General features: G+C 34.0%; 1 protein-coding gene across 8 annotated transcripts in view; it reads left to right on the top strand.

Annotated features, from left to right (window-relative positions):
- The window catches only part of LOC148602282 (unconventional myosin-Id-like), a 57,987-nt gene that overhangs the window by 10,215 nt on the left and 33,775 nt on the right, over nucleotides 1-13,997 (top strand). For 5 of the 8 annotated variants that reach the window (XM_088553686.1, XM_088553690.1, XM_088553689.1 and 2 more), the window contains exons 2-4: nucleotides 9,444-9,652; nucleotides 9,934-10,027; nucleotides 10,539-10,559. In XM_088553686.1, coding sequence (XP_088409812.1) covers nucleotides 9,444-9,652; nucleotides 9,934-10,027; nucleotides 10,539-10,559 — 324 coding nt within the window. The remainder of the gene's footprint in view (nucleotides 1-9,443; nucleotides 9,653-9,933; nucleotides 10,028-10,538; nucleotides 10,560-13,997) is intronic. The other 3 variants (XM_088553693.1, XM_088553691.1, XM_088553688.1) reach the window with 1 other exon arrangement.

Raw genomic sequence — 13,997 nt, 5'->3', positions numbered from 1 at the left:
TTGAGAGGAAGTTCATTTTGACATGAAGATTTCCTCACCAAGATTTTCAAAAATCTTAGAACACTGACACTTTTTAAAAAATGTACATTTGCTTTGATACTAAAGAAAAAGATCCTGTTCTATGGCATAACACAAATTTTCATTAATAGATGGAATTAATTTTGAAAAATAGGGGTACATTTGTAAAAGAAACGTAGGCTACTGTTGTTCAATAAGGTCAGAAGTTAATGACAGATTGCTATAAATCATTGAGATTTTTACATGCATGACATGTGACCGTATAAAGTACAATTTAAGACAATGCCCTAAAATCTTTGCACTATAGGTTACTTTTGATTACTAAGTAACCCCATTTTTCCATCAAGGACTTTTTGAAAACTAGAAATCAAAATAGAAAATGAACTTCCTGAATTTGTATTTAAATGAACCACATAATTCAACCAAGTGTTACAAAAAATCAAAAATCATTTTTGTAAGTTATTGACTTCAAAGAATCCATGGAAATGCACTTCCTTTTTAAGAAATATGCATGTACATGTGATTTAAAATAAAAGGTACATGTACATGTATCTACACGGCTGATAATCATGGAGTTAGTAGTATTGATAGTTGACCGAGGCGTCAAATTTTAACTGAAAATAATTGATAGTTATAATGTTTGTGGTCAAAAATTAGGACACATGTTAGGACTGTTATGGTCATACATGTACATGAGGTGTTTTTGTTGTTGTTGATTTTTTATATGGCAAAATAAAGAATGGTTATTTCTACATAATTCTGCATGACACTTCAATCAAATTTGATAACTTCAACTGTTTATTGGTAAATTTTTAAAATACCTTTTGTTCACCTTGAATGTATCGGTAGTATCAGGTTAAAGTCTTCACTTGGTAATTTGAATCTTTCGTATTACCCTTTCCATTAAAACTTTTCACAAAATAAAGGAGTTTTGATTCTGTTTCAATCTTAAAGATTAATTTCTTGACCTGGAAGCTTGAAGTTCATATTTTGATTGACATTTTCAGGTAGTTCATGACATGTTAACATACATGTACTACCTAACTAGTTTTGGATGTAAATGTATTATATACATGTGGGGCCAGAGATTTTCAAAAGAGGGCTTAAACCCAGGGCCCCAAATTTTCTCTAAAAATGTGAAAAAAATATGCATCTTTTTCACTCCTGTTGATAATATAGTGCCAGTTTTTTAAGACTTTTTGTTGAAGTATAAATTACAACAGTGAATAAAATATATATTTCATAATGGGGAGGGGTGGTTTGGTCTTACTTTCCATATATGGAAGTCTGACCTAAATATGTCCTGCTTGAACTCAATGATTTGTGTCCTAATTTAAAGGCTGTTTTTGACAGGAATAAATTGTATTGTTTTCCAATGATCAACTTGCCAGCAATCAATGTTCACATTCTGAATAAAACAGATCATTTCTATTGAGTTGTATGATTTTCCAGTTGCTATAAGAGAAGTACAATATACATACCACTTTTCTGGTTGATAGGAAACCAGGAATCCTAGGACAATGATTTGTCAGATATTTTACATGCATGCAATCTTCATAAGTCAAGGATCACCACAGGCTTTTCATGGGTGGGGCTGCCCCACTCTTAAATTTACCAGCCCTGCCCTTGAATTTTGAGCTACACCTTTAAATTTTAGAAAATTGGTAACAAAACCATATTTATAACCAAATATATGTAAATTCACTCAGAAATCACAATTTGTTTTTTTAATTTTAAGCAAAATATAAGCTAAGACCATAAAATTAGATTTATGGGCCTATAAAATGTTAGAAAAATTTGATTAGATATTTCAAGGACTATTTATGAACATGGAACATACAATGTAGATTGATTTGCCTCACTGTTAGGATTTTATCTTTGGTGATCCCTGTATTTATGTTCCGAGGTCCAGATGTACATGTATAACAACCAGTAGTACAAAGCCAACCACCATTTAACCAGCCTTGGGCTGAGGCCACTCAGCTAACCCATGGTCTTTTTATGAATGAATATTAAATTGTTTATTTTGTAAACACATCATTATTATAGTAGACATAACTCGTCATCAGTCCAGCGTAACCTATATTTAGGTATAGATAGATGAGATCGTAGAGGCCTCAGGGGGAACTTCTATGTCATATATGTAATTAAAGTTCATAAACTCACCTACCAATTACATATAAATATACAAATGTACCTTGAAATAACATCTAGGAAGTTAAAGTGTTGTTGATTTATATCAGTACAATTGTACCCATTATTTAAAATCTGATGTATTCAATGATGTAGTAATATCTGAAGATACAATAATGGAAATTCTTTAGACAAATGTACCTTAAGTACATGTAACTGCTAGGAAGTGAGAGTGTTGATGTACATGTAATTTTGCAGATCTATATCAAAACATCTGGCTGTAGAGATATTGTTTTTATATTTAAAACATGGTAAAAAGTAGTCTTTCAGTTCTACCTATTTACATGCATCAAGTCTATACTGGACCCTTAGTTTTAGTGGAGTCTGGGTTGATCATTTACTTTTGTTGCTTTGTACATGTTATTTTGGTTATTTCATGTTCTTTGCTGTATGTTTGACTAATTCCCTACTTGCGGAGCTTGGGATGCAGCCATATTTTATCCTGTTTTTGCAGAGTTACTTCCTGTAAGAGCAGGTGTAATTTTGAAGTCTCTCTAATCAATGTTCGGATTCAGGTACAGAAAAAAGAGGTAACTCGAATGAAAATGGAATCCCCAGCAGACAAACACAACAGTTTCTAAAATTTACAGGGTGTTTCATTTTGTTGGTAGGTTACATAAGGATGATTTTCATTTGTGTCCCGGGTAAAGAAAATTTATGGCAGGGTCAGTAGAAGAAGAAATTCCCTTTTGACTTTTCTAAAGTATCGTCGATATTGGATGGAAAACCTTGCATGTTCCGAATAGACACCTGCTCCAGAGGGATATAAATGTTGACAAAATGTTGGTCTGCAAGTCGGGAATAAGATACATGTATTAAGTATTAATTTGATAGCCCAAAGGACTACCAATTAAAATTTCAAGGTAGTCCTCTCTCAAATTAGGTAGGCACAGGACTACCAGACTACTGTTAGTGTTGAACCCTGCTCTTACAGGTTTTCTGTTATTATCTGCCTTTGTGGTCTCTCATGACAGGCCTCATACAGGTTTTCTGTTAGTATCTGCCTTTCTGGTCTCTCACGACAGGCCTCTTACAGGTTTTCTGTTAGTATCTGCCTTTCTGGTCTCTCATGACAGGCCTCATACAGGTTTTCTGTTAGTATCTGCCTTTCTGGTCTCTCATGACAGGCCTCTTACAGGTTTTCTGTTAGTATCTGCCTTTGTGGTCTCTCATGACAGGCCTCATACAGGTTTTCTGTTAGTATCTGCCTTAGCAGTCTCTCACGACAGGCCTCTTACAGGTTTTCTGTAAGTATCTGCCTTTGTGGTCCCTCACAACAGGCTCTTACAGGTTTTCTATTAGTATCTGCCTTTCTGGTCTTTCACAGAAAGCCTTTTACAGGTTTTCTGTCAGTATGTGGCTTTCTGGTCTTTCAAGACAGGTTTTCTGTTAGTAGAGGTCCCAGTGATATTGGTCTTGTTAATGTTTGAACTAATCCTTTGGGATACCTAACCAAAGATCTGTCATAATATGTACATGTATTACAAGTGGCTGGGCTGCTGTGTTGATACTCTGGTCTACTCCAATACCCCATGTATGTCTGAGAGCATTTCCCCACTCTTCATGTAGATTGTTTATAGCGTAGGATTTTGGTAGTTGACAAATATCCACTTCCTGTTCAGTTGCCATACAAGTAGGGGTATAGCATGGGATTTTGGTTGTTGATAAATTCATTCATTCAAATGATTCTTACTTAGAAATAACACACCAATGTTGACATGTGGTCACTTACCTGGTAGTTACCAATGTTGACATGTGGTCACTTACCTGGTAGTCACCAATGTTGACATGTGGTCACTTACCTGGTAGTTACAAATGTTGACATGGCACTTACCCGGTAGTCACCAATGTTGTCATGTGGTCACTTACCTGGTAGTTACCAATGTTGACATGTGGGCACTTACCTGGTAGTTACAAATGTTGACATGTCACTTACCCGGTAGTCACCAATGTTGACATGTGGTCACTTACCTGGTAGTTACCAATGTTGACATGTCACTTACCCAGTAGTCACCAATGTTGTCATGTGGTCACTTACCTGGTAGTTATGGTAGTTACCAATGTTGACATGTGGTCACTTACCTGGTAGTTACCAATGTTGACATAGGGTCACTTACCTGGTAGTTACAAATGTTGACATGTCACTTACCCGGTAGTCACCAATGTTGACATGTGGTCACTTACCTGGTAGTTACAAATGTTGACATGTCACTTACCCGGTAGTCACCAATGTTGTCATGTGGTCACTTACCTGGTAGTTATGGTAGTTACCAATGTTGACATGTGGTCACTTACCTGGTAGTTACCAATGTTGACATAGGGTCACTTACCTGGTAGTTACAAATGTTGACATGTCACGTACCCGGTAGTCACCAATGTTGACATGTGGTCACTTACCTGGTAGTTACAAATGTTGACATGTCACTTACCCGGTAGTCACCAATGTTGTCATGTGGTCACTTACCTGGTAGTTATGGTAGTTACCAATGTTGACATGTGGTCACTTACCTGGTAGTTACAAATGTTGACATGTCACTTACCCGGTAGTCACCAATATTGACATGTGGTCACTTACCTGGTAGTTACCAATGTTGATATGTGGTCACTTACCTGGTAGTTACAAATGTTGACATGTCACTTACCCGGTAGTCACCAATGTTGACATGTGGTCACTTACCTGGTAGTTATGGTAGTTACCAATGTTGACATGTGGTCACTTACTTGGTTGTTACCAATGTCTATTGACAACGAATTGACAGTTCTTTCATCTTAATAGAAGTGTTAGAGAAGGTAGAAAAGTGAGTTCAAGGTTACAGTGGAATGGTACGGGAAAGTGAGTTGCACGTGTAATCACTCTTTGAGATTAAGTTACAATGAATTTCATGTAGTTTATTCCTTTAATTACTGATGCTTGAAAAAGAAATGAATGCCCAGGGTTCTCAATAAGTGCCGGCGACCGGAGATTTCGTCGTCTTCTTTGACATTGGTGCCGGCTATTTCGTTGTTAAAAAAATTTAAATTGAAAAAAAAAACGTTTGGTTATTTCACGTTTCATACATAAAAAAATGCGTCAGAAACCTTCGATCGTGATGTTTATTGTAATGCAGATTAGTTTCCTTGATAATTTCTTTTCTTTGTCGTGATCAGCAGTACGAATGAATAAACAAACTTTAATCGTGGTTAATTCGGCCATTTTGTAATGGACGTGATCCATTTTTTTCAACGCAGTACTGATTCCATATCACGAATTCCGTATGTGGGAAGTTTTAGAATCAATTCAACATTTTCAGTCATCATTGACCAAAGCATGTCTCAGGCAGTGCAAGTACAGAAAAATATCATCTTATTTTACTAAAAAAGCAATAGATGGTGTGTATAAACAAATGTCAACATCTTTCAATGACTTAACGTTATTTTTTAGGTGTGATCAGGCCAAACTCTTTTGCTTCACATAAAAAAAAAATTACATAAATTTTCAAATTTATGCAAAATGAGCTTAAAAACTGGAATATTTGCATCAACAATAAGTGATCAAAATCAGCTCAGAACAGCTCAGATGCCAACTCATGCACTCTAGATTTTCAAAATTTTCCTGGACCCCTTGCGTGCCGAGCATGGTGCCACCTACTTTTAACTTATTGAGAACCCTGGCATAATGTCATTTTATTTAAGGAGGTAAACCTAGGGTAAGAGACACAACTTTTACAAATCATTGGAACGTTTGTATTCAGCATTTACATCAATCTCATCTAAGCATCAAAGTGACTTGGACTGATTTCATTCTGTTTCAAATGGAAGCTTCATAAACTTTAGTGAAATTGAATGTGATACCAACATATCACTAATTTCATGAGTTATGTCCCTTACCCTTGTCTACCTCCTTTAGACAACAATTTGAATAAGATTTTATGGAAAGACTTGTGTTTTTTTCCACCATGATTCACTTTGCTTGATTCTTACAGTAGCACTTAGTTTTGCCTGACATTGTTCAGACAGATTTCACTGTGAAGGCTACAGTGAATTTGATCTGTGATCCCAAAGGCTTTCTAAATGTAGTCGGTGGATGATAGAGTAATCAAGGGAACAAAGATTCTAGTGGAAATCAAAAGAATGTAATCCAGGGACAAAGACCAGATATGTAAAACAGTGGATAAATACATTTGAACTTGAGAGGGTCTCAATGAGATTAAACCTTGGAATTTTGCTGAGATATACTTGTTTCTTTTTAAAAGTTTTAGGAAGTGTGTGTCAAATATATAAATTAACAAAATATCTTTTCAGTCTACATATTGTTGAAGGCCATTAGTTCTTTAAACTTTTGTTTATGAATGACATTGGATTCAATATGAAGAATGACTATGTTATGTTATGTTTACAATACATGTACACTATAAGTTTGGAAAGCTGATATTTATACTGTGTTTAAAACCCCATCAAAATGCATTTACACAAATATAAATTTAAACTGGAGTCTAAAAGTTTGATATTATGGAGGTAGAAAATAAGGATATGGTGATCACATACACATGTACATGTACTAGTAGTACATGTACCTCAGCATTCCAAATTTTTGAATTGAAAAGGGCTATTTAGTTCTTGAACTACTTTGTATGGCCTATGATCGGACATGTTCTGTATTTTATGATTATATTAAGTTTGAAAGATTTGGTTTATATAAATTGTATATCTAGCGTTTTTTTTAAATTTTCAATTGTGATGGGAGGAAGAAAACATGTGGGTGTACAGTGAAATGGACATATGGGTTGCAATGTACAAGTTTAGAATCCTAGGATTGGTTTGGGTACAGGGATTTTTTAGTTTTTTGCAAACATGCAAACATTGTTCAATGATATCCTTGAACCCCTCTGTTCAAAATTTCGGGTTTTGCTCATGCCTGTTGATTTGATACATGTAGGTAGAACTGATAGACTGACTGTACAATGTTTTAATTGTTAACAAAATTGCACTAGTTTGTAGTATACATGTAGGTCCTTTTTCAATTAAGACCTGAAATTTACAAGTTAAAATCTTCAGTTTAAACTCTTGATGATGATACATGCTTAATGAACTTCACTTTTAAATTTGACTGGTGCTTTTTAAATTTCATCTATTCTGTCCATTGCATTGTGGGAAGCCATTCATTAGGCCTACATTTATATTTACAAACTATGTACAGTGATATATTTCATGCTGAGGTGTTCCCCAAGAAATCTGCATTTGGATGTAACTAGGATCTTAAAAGTAACTAAGTAAATATCGTATCAAACTTTTAATTATAATGTATGTGGTCTAATTTTGTTTACATTATACAGTTACCTTCCATCAACAGGAAATAGGAGTTAAATATAACAGTACAAATTTGTATGGAAGCCAAACTATCAGAAATTTATCATTAGATATCATTAGAAGTCTTGTTAAAATGATATGGTGTTAAGTCTGTCTGTCTGTTTGTCTGTTAAGTGTTTATACAATGTATATTAAAGTAGCAGTCTTTATCAAAATCAGACAGGAAGTGATTCATGCATGTAAAAAATCCACCTACATGTAAGTCGTAACTCCCTTTTATTTCTTATTTCCTTCCTAAAACAGTAGGAATATTATTGTCCAGGACTATATCTACACATACATTACAGGAAGAGACATACTGTGACTGAAAACTGACAGGGTGGTGTACCACCTTTAGAGTGGCAGTAAATATCTTTTTAGTGTTTGAAGATATTTTGATATTTTTTTCTGCATTTTAAATGGTAGAGCTTACCACTTTCAATACAAAAGAAAGGAACAAAATATTTCTTATAGAAAAAATATGGAGAACCACTCTAAAACTGGACTGTAGTACACCATGTTGGTATGTCTCTTTCTGTACTGTACATGTATAGAAATATGTATTTGTGAATATTTATTTACAATAATCATACAATCCTTGCATAACTGGAAATTTTTGCAGCATTTATTTTTGTGTTATTCAAAAGACTGCAAAAATTAAAATTTTAAAATATGAATTATTTTAATCATAACTAGAGATCAATGACAAATTTTCCTCTGTACCAGTATACCAGTATTACATCTACATGCATTGTTCTAGGATTTTTCAGGAATTTAGGTTTCGTCGGGAAAAATCCATGTAAAATCAACTTTCCCACAGTCAATGACTGATTTCCTAACAAAACAAATCCTTACAGCATATGAAGTTTTCAACTTGCCATGGGAAAGTGTAACTAAGTACCTAATTTTCCCTGACCCAAATTTCACTTGCCCCGCGTGACAGGAAATAGGAACCCTAGAACACTACATGTAGACGATCACTTATCGTAACCAATATTTAAGTTTGTTGATGCGAAAGCAAATTAACCCAAAACAAATAAAGCAGATCTAACAACTAAGTTTTATTTAGTTTTATTCTGTGCTTCTTTTACTGTCTGGTATATTCCTTTTCTTATTATGAAGCAGCAGTTTTAATTTTTGTGGTACAAAGGATAATATAAAAATTCAGTGAAAAAAAAAATACACATAGAGGCATTTTAACACCAAACTGCAAAAATGACATTCCATGAAAGTAACCAATTATATGGTAACACAGTGCACCGCTATTACAGGTATCAGTGTAATTAATTCGTGGAGTTAGTACATGTCTGACTAATAAAAACAATTTCTGTTTAATCCTGACTTAAGTAATTAACCATATTACCAACTTGAAACAAAATGTTCAAGTTGAAAAAAAGACAGAGCTTTAGGTTAACATGTAAAGTTAATTGACTGTGTATAAAGTAGGTGTTCATTGTTCAAGATGGTTCAGTGTTATGTTTTCTGCATCTCTATAGACTATGACTATTACTGTTTCTTATGATTCATGTGCATTTACAATGTACATGTATACATTTGTGTTCATATTGCACAGGTTCATTGGAGAAATTTTCAATTTTCTCATGAGAAAATATATTGTGTGCTTCAACGTTAGCCAAATCAGTACCAGTCCATTTCAAAATGCTATAATTGCTATTTGCCCTGAAATGTGGCAGACTTGGTTTCAAAATATTAAGAAAAATGAAATCTTTTCATCTTATAAATAAATAATGTAGCCGTATTAATGCCTACAGTTAATTCCACATCAGTAGATGAGTATACCAAAATGGGAAAAAGCTTTTTTTCCATCTATGTTGGTCTTTAAAGTATTTGTATTTTTGTGTTACTAATACTTGAAGTCTTGATCATTTCAAATTTTTTTTTTCCAGATATGAGAAGAACAGACTTTACACATACATTGGAGAAGTCGTGGTCTCTGTCAATCCTTACAAACCTGTTGATATTTACAATAAAAACTATGTTGATGAGTACAAAGGGAGAGAACTCTATGAAAGACCACCACATATATTTGCCCTTGCTGATAGTGCATATAAAACGATGAAAAGGAAGAGTAGAGATACATGTATTGTCATATCAGGTATTATTCTAAATATAGAATGGAGTAAATTGTCTTTGTATTTTTTTGTTCACTATAGTTCTTTGATTTTGAATTTTTTCTGGCTCCTTGGAGCCTCTAGTTATGGTTCTTTTACACCTTGTGTTCATAATAACAAATGTGTAGAAGTGTAAGCATCATACATAGTCATTTCATTCTGAAAACATAAGAGCATTTTTATACTAGTCAACAAGACAGCCTTGACATTTGACCTTCCATAATTTTAACCTATATTTATGAAAAAATTTCTATTCATTTTACAGGAGAAAGTGGGGCAGGTAAAACTGAGGCCTCTAAGATCATCATGAGGTATATCGCTGCTGTCACAAATGTTGGAGGTCAGAGAGAGGTCGAAAGGTCAGTAGAAATTTGAGAACTTTTTTTTATATTAATACAGCTAAAGGAAATGAAGGTTCACAAGAATTATTTATTAGTTTTGTATTGAAATTGTCATACTCTTGATACAATATATTCTATAGTTTACATTTTTTTACAAAAATTTTATTTTTTGAGGAATCATTTAATGTTCAATCTTTTTGTTTTTAGATCACTCATCTCAAGATTTCAATGATGATGTATTTTTCTAGCTACTACAGTTTAATTAAGTCATAGTTGTAGGGATTTAATAATCAAAATTGATTTTCATACCCTGGAACCCTTTAAAAATGTCAAACTCTTTGAGTCATTGCAATACACAAGTAAAATAATAATAAAAATAAATTGTGGATGGATGATAAAGATCATTAAAAGTTTAATTAGGTAAAAAAACAGTTTTAAATTTTTGCATTAAGAATTTTTGTTTATCTAGATATGCACCCATACTGTATTTGTTGTGTATATGATTAATGCATGTTTTAATCACTAACAGCCCTTCAAAAGAAATAGAGAGGTTTGGTTCATTTTATCACATCTTAGAATCTTCTTGACTAGCCCTTTACTATGATACCTTGCCTTTATGATTACATTCAGATCATGTTACAGCGAATAAAATAGTTAATTTATGGCAGAAGAGTGGTTCCTTGATTAAATCTTAGGTAGTTCACTGGTCGTCAATTTTCCAGTTCATTACACTCCTTGAGACTTTCAGGTTTCCCATTTTAGCATTCATGCATTGTTTATTGTGCGTTTAAATGGAAAACGATGTGTAAACGCACGATAAATGCATGATAAAAGTGTTTGTTTAAATGCACGATAGGAGCATTTGTTTAATCACACAATAGAAGCGTTTGTTCATTTTTATACTTTGAATATTTCCTGGATTTAACTGTTATTTTTATATTTTTTGCTATTATATTTATATAATTTCATTTTATTTTCTATTTTTTCTGTCTTCTTTATATGTCAATATTATTATTTTTCGTCGTTCGTCTATCGTTCTTTTAAATGCACAATATGAGCGTTCATCTATCGTGCGTTTAAATGCACACTAGGAGTGTTCCTTTATCGTGCATTTAAACACGCGCTGGGAGCGTTCATTTATCGTGTGTTTAAACTCACGATAGGCGCGTTCGTTTAAATGCACGATAGAAGAGTTTGTTTATCGTGCGTTTGGTGAGCATTTAGCATTCGTTTGGGTAACGTGCGGGAAACCTAAACGTCTCAAGGAATGTACCCAGTACAGTTCATCAGGTGTTAATGTTCATTCAATCAAGGGAACACGTATACCAACTATTTTCTGAAGTTAACCATTTTACTTGCTGTAAATAAATCTCGGATTGACATTGGACTTGCAAATTATCTACTTTTACATTAAAAATACATGCAGCTTAAATGCTAATATGGAAATGATAGCATGGAGTTGATACTGTTTGAGAAAACAATTCTGTCCTTGCCTATTTCTGTGAAGCAACCTTTTTAAAGAATTTATAATAATGCTGACACTTAAGACTTGTGCTGAGCTGATTACAACCATTTAACTTGGTTTGCTATCCAACATCTCTCTGTATTTAATGACTGTCCACTTCTCTCTTAGAATAGAATTACAGGTAGAAGTAAAATCACAAAAATCTGCAATCTGAAGGAGTTACTTTGAAGGGAGAAAAGTTTGGGTTATATTACAAGCCTATCTATTGACTGATGTATTATAATGGTATAATGCTTTCATCTGTTGGTCTATTTTTTCATCCAAGTCATCAATTTTTCACTGAAGGAAGTTTCTTTTCCCTTTTTTAAAAAGGGGGGGGGTTTGTTTAATCATGTTTAAGCAAAGCTATTTATTAGATATACAATTTATGACAGGTTTTATCTCTACTTTGATTTTAAAATTGTTTTTGTTTGTGTCTATAGGGGTCTGAACTGGTATGTTATATGGAGTTATATAAGTTTGTACATATACATATAATGTAATATAAATTTTGTACTTGTATGTTTACAGTTGTTTTAGAGGAAAATCTTAGATTTATTTAAATATTCTTTCTCTACAAATATGAAATATTGGCAAAAAAAACCCCCAAAAAACCCTGAATCATGAGCAGAAAAGGAAAACAAGACATCACTCAAAAAACTAATGCACTAGCAATATGAACTCCCACGAAAAGCCAGGAGGGACTTAATGTGTTCGGAAGGGTAAAAATGCTTTCTGTCAGTGTCATCTTGTACAAATGTTGTGGCTAAAACATTAAATTTTAAAAATAAAATGAAACTGCTTACATCTTATTTTAGTCATGAACAATATATTGCTGATGACAGTGTTCTAGGATTTTTCAGAAATTGAGGTTTCCTCGGGAAAAATCCATATAAAATCAACTTTCCCACAGTCAATGACTGCTTACCTAACAAAACAAATCCTTACAGCATATGAAGTTTTCAACTTGCCATGGGAAAGTGTAACTAAGTACCTAATTTTCCCTGACCCAAATTTCACTTGCCCCGGGTAACAGGAAATAGGAACCCTAGAACACTGCTGATGTAGTTTTATTTCCTAGTAAAAGTAGATTTACTGTTATTAGTTAATGTTAGATGAAAAACAGATACATTGTTCTCTTGTATTATTAATGTAATCTTATATCATGAGATTTATCACTCAATAGCTGTGTTTCTTTAGTACAAGCCATTGGGAAAATCAGGCAGGTGATGATGGTAAAGTTTTGTTAAAATACATTCAACACAGCTTAAAAACTTGAGTACTTACACAAATAATGTTGGCTGAGATTGTGTGTGTCAAAGAAATATAATTTCATTTGATAGTAAAAATGGCTGGATATTTTTTTGCAGCTTATCACAACCTATTTAAAAATGCAGTTATTCTTTCTCGATCATATTAAATCTTTGTGAAGATGAATATATGGTTTGTTTCTGAAGTGAACAGACCCTTTTTTCTTAGCTTTAGGGTAGTCAATGATCATGCATGACATATACATGTACTTCTGCAAGGTAGGACAAATTAATTTTTCCTCTTAGAAGTATGTTTGTTTGTTGGGGTTTAACGTCCGAGCAGCAATATTTCAGCTATATTCAGACGATGAACATGAAATTGATGATAAAACGAACATGAAATGATGATGAAATGAAAAAGGGATGGGACACAAGGACAATGGTGTCGACAAATTTTGATTGCCACTGGAAATAGGGAGAGGTGGGTAGGGTCGGGCAATTTAGCCTCCTGTGGCAAAGCCCTATGGTTCCTACTCCGGGAGAATACCACAGTAGGGTTCTTTAACGTGCGAGGAACATGGCATCTTTCCCAACACGGTGCACCACTATGGTTTGCGGTCAGGTTTTCCGTATTATAGCCTGACAACCCCAGCATGTAACATGCCTGGGGTACCCCATTCCACCACCTCTGGGGCACACATCCCAGTTGTTCTGTGGGCAGAGTACCCTAGCCCCTGGCTAAGGTTCTGAGCACTGTTTAGTCGCCTTTTACGACAAGCTTAGCGCTGCTGCAGGCCTATTCTTTTAATACCCGGACCTGCACAAGGCCTCTGAAGTATGTATTTGACCAGCACTGCCGCACATTTAAAACAAAAAAAATGAGTTGCTGATAACTTTCAGTAAAGAAATGTTAGGCAATAGAGTTTTTGCTGTATCGATGGTTCCTGTTACTTTTGAATTTGCCCGATTTTTATTTCGGCCTGTACTTAAACATCTTGTACAATTCATTTTAGTAATGGGATAAATTCTTTCAGACTGTATAAATCTCTGTTTCTTGTACACATGTTGCCGAACAGATCAATCAAGTCATAAAATCTATCGATCTGTCGCAGGATGATGTATCAATGCATGGCCTTGTCAAAGACCTTTAAATTGAGCTTCATATTAATACATACAGTAGTCCCTCTATCGTTCTTGAATTTCATTAGTCTTTTTTTCTCAACTTTTGCATTAT

Source organism: Perna viridis, chromosome 11, assembly GCF_037379345.1.
Source record: "Perna viridis isolate PV_CMFRI_1.1 ecotype Kerala chromosome 11, ASM3737934v1, whole genome shotgun sequence".
NCBI classification, from domain to species: Eukaryota; Metazoa; Mollusca; class Bivalvia; order Mytilida; family Mytilidae; genus Perna; species Perna viridis.
The sequence above is the reverse complement of the archived record's forward strand: the minus strand, read 5'-3'. Positions and strand labels throughout refer to the sequence as shown.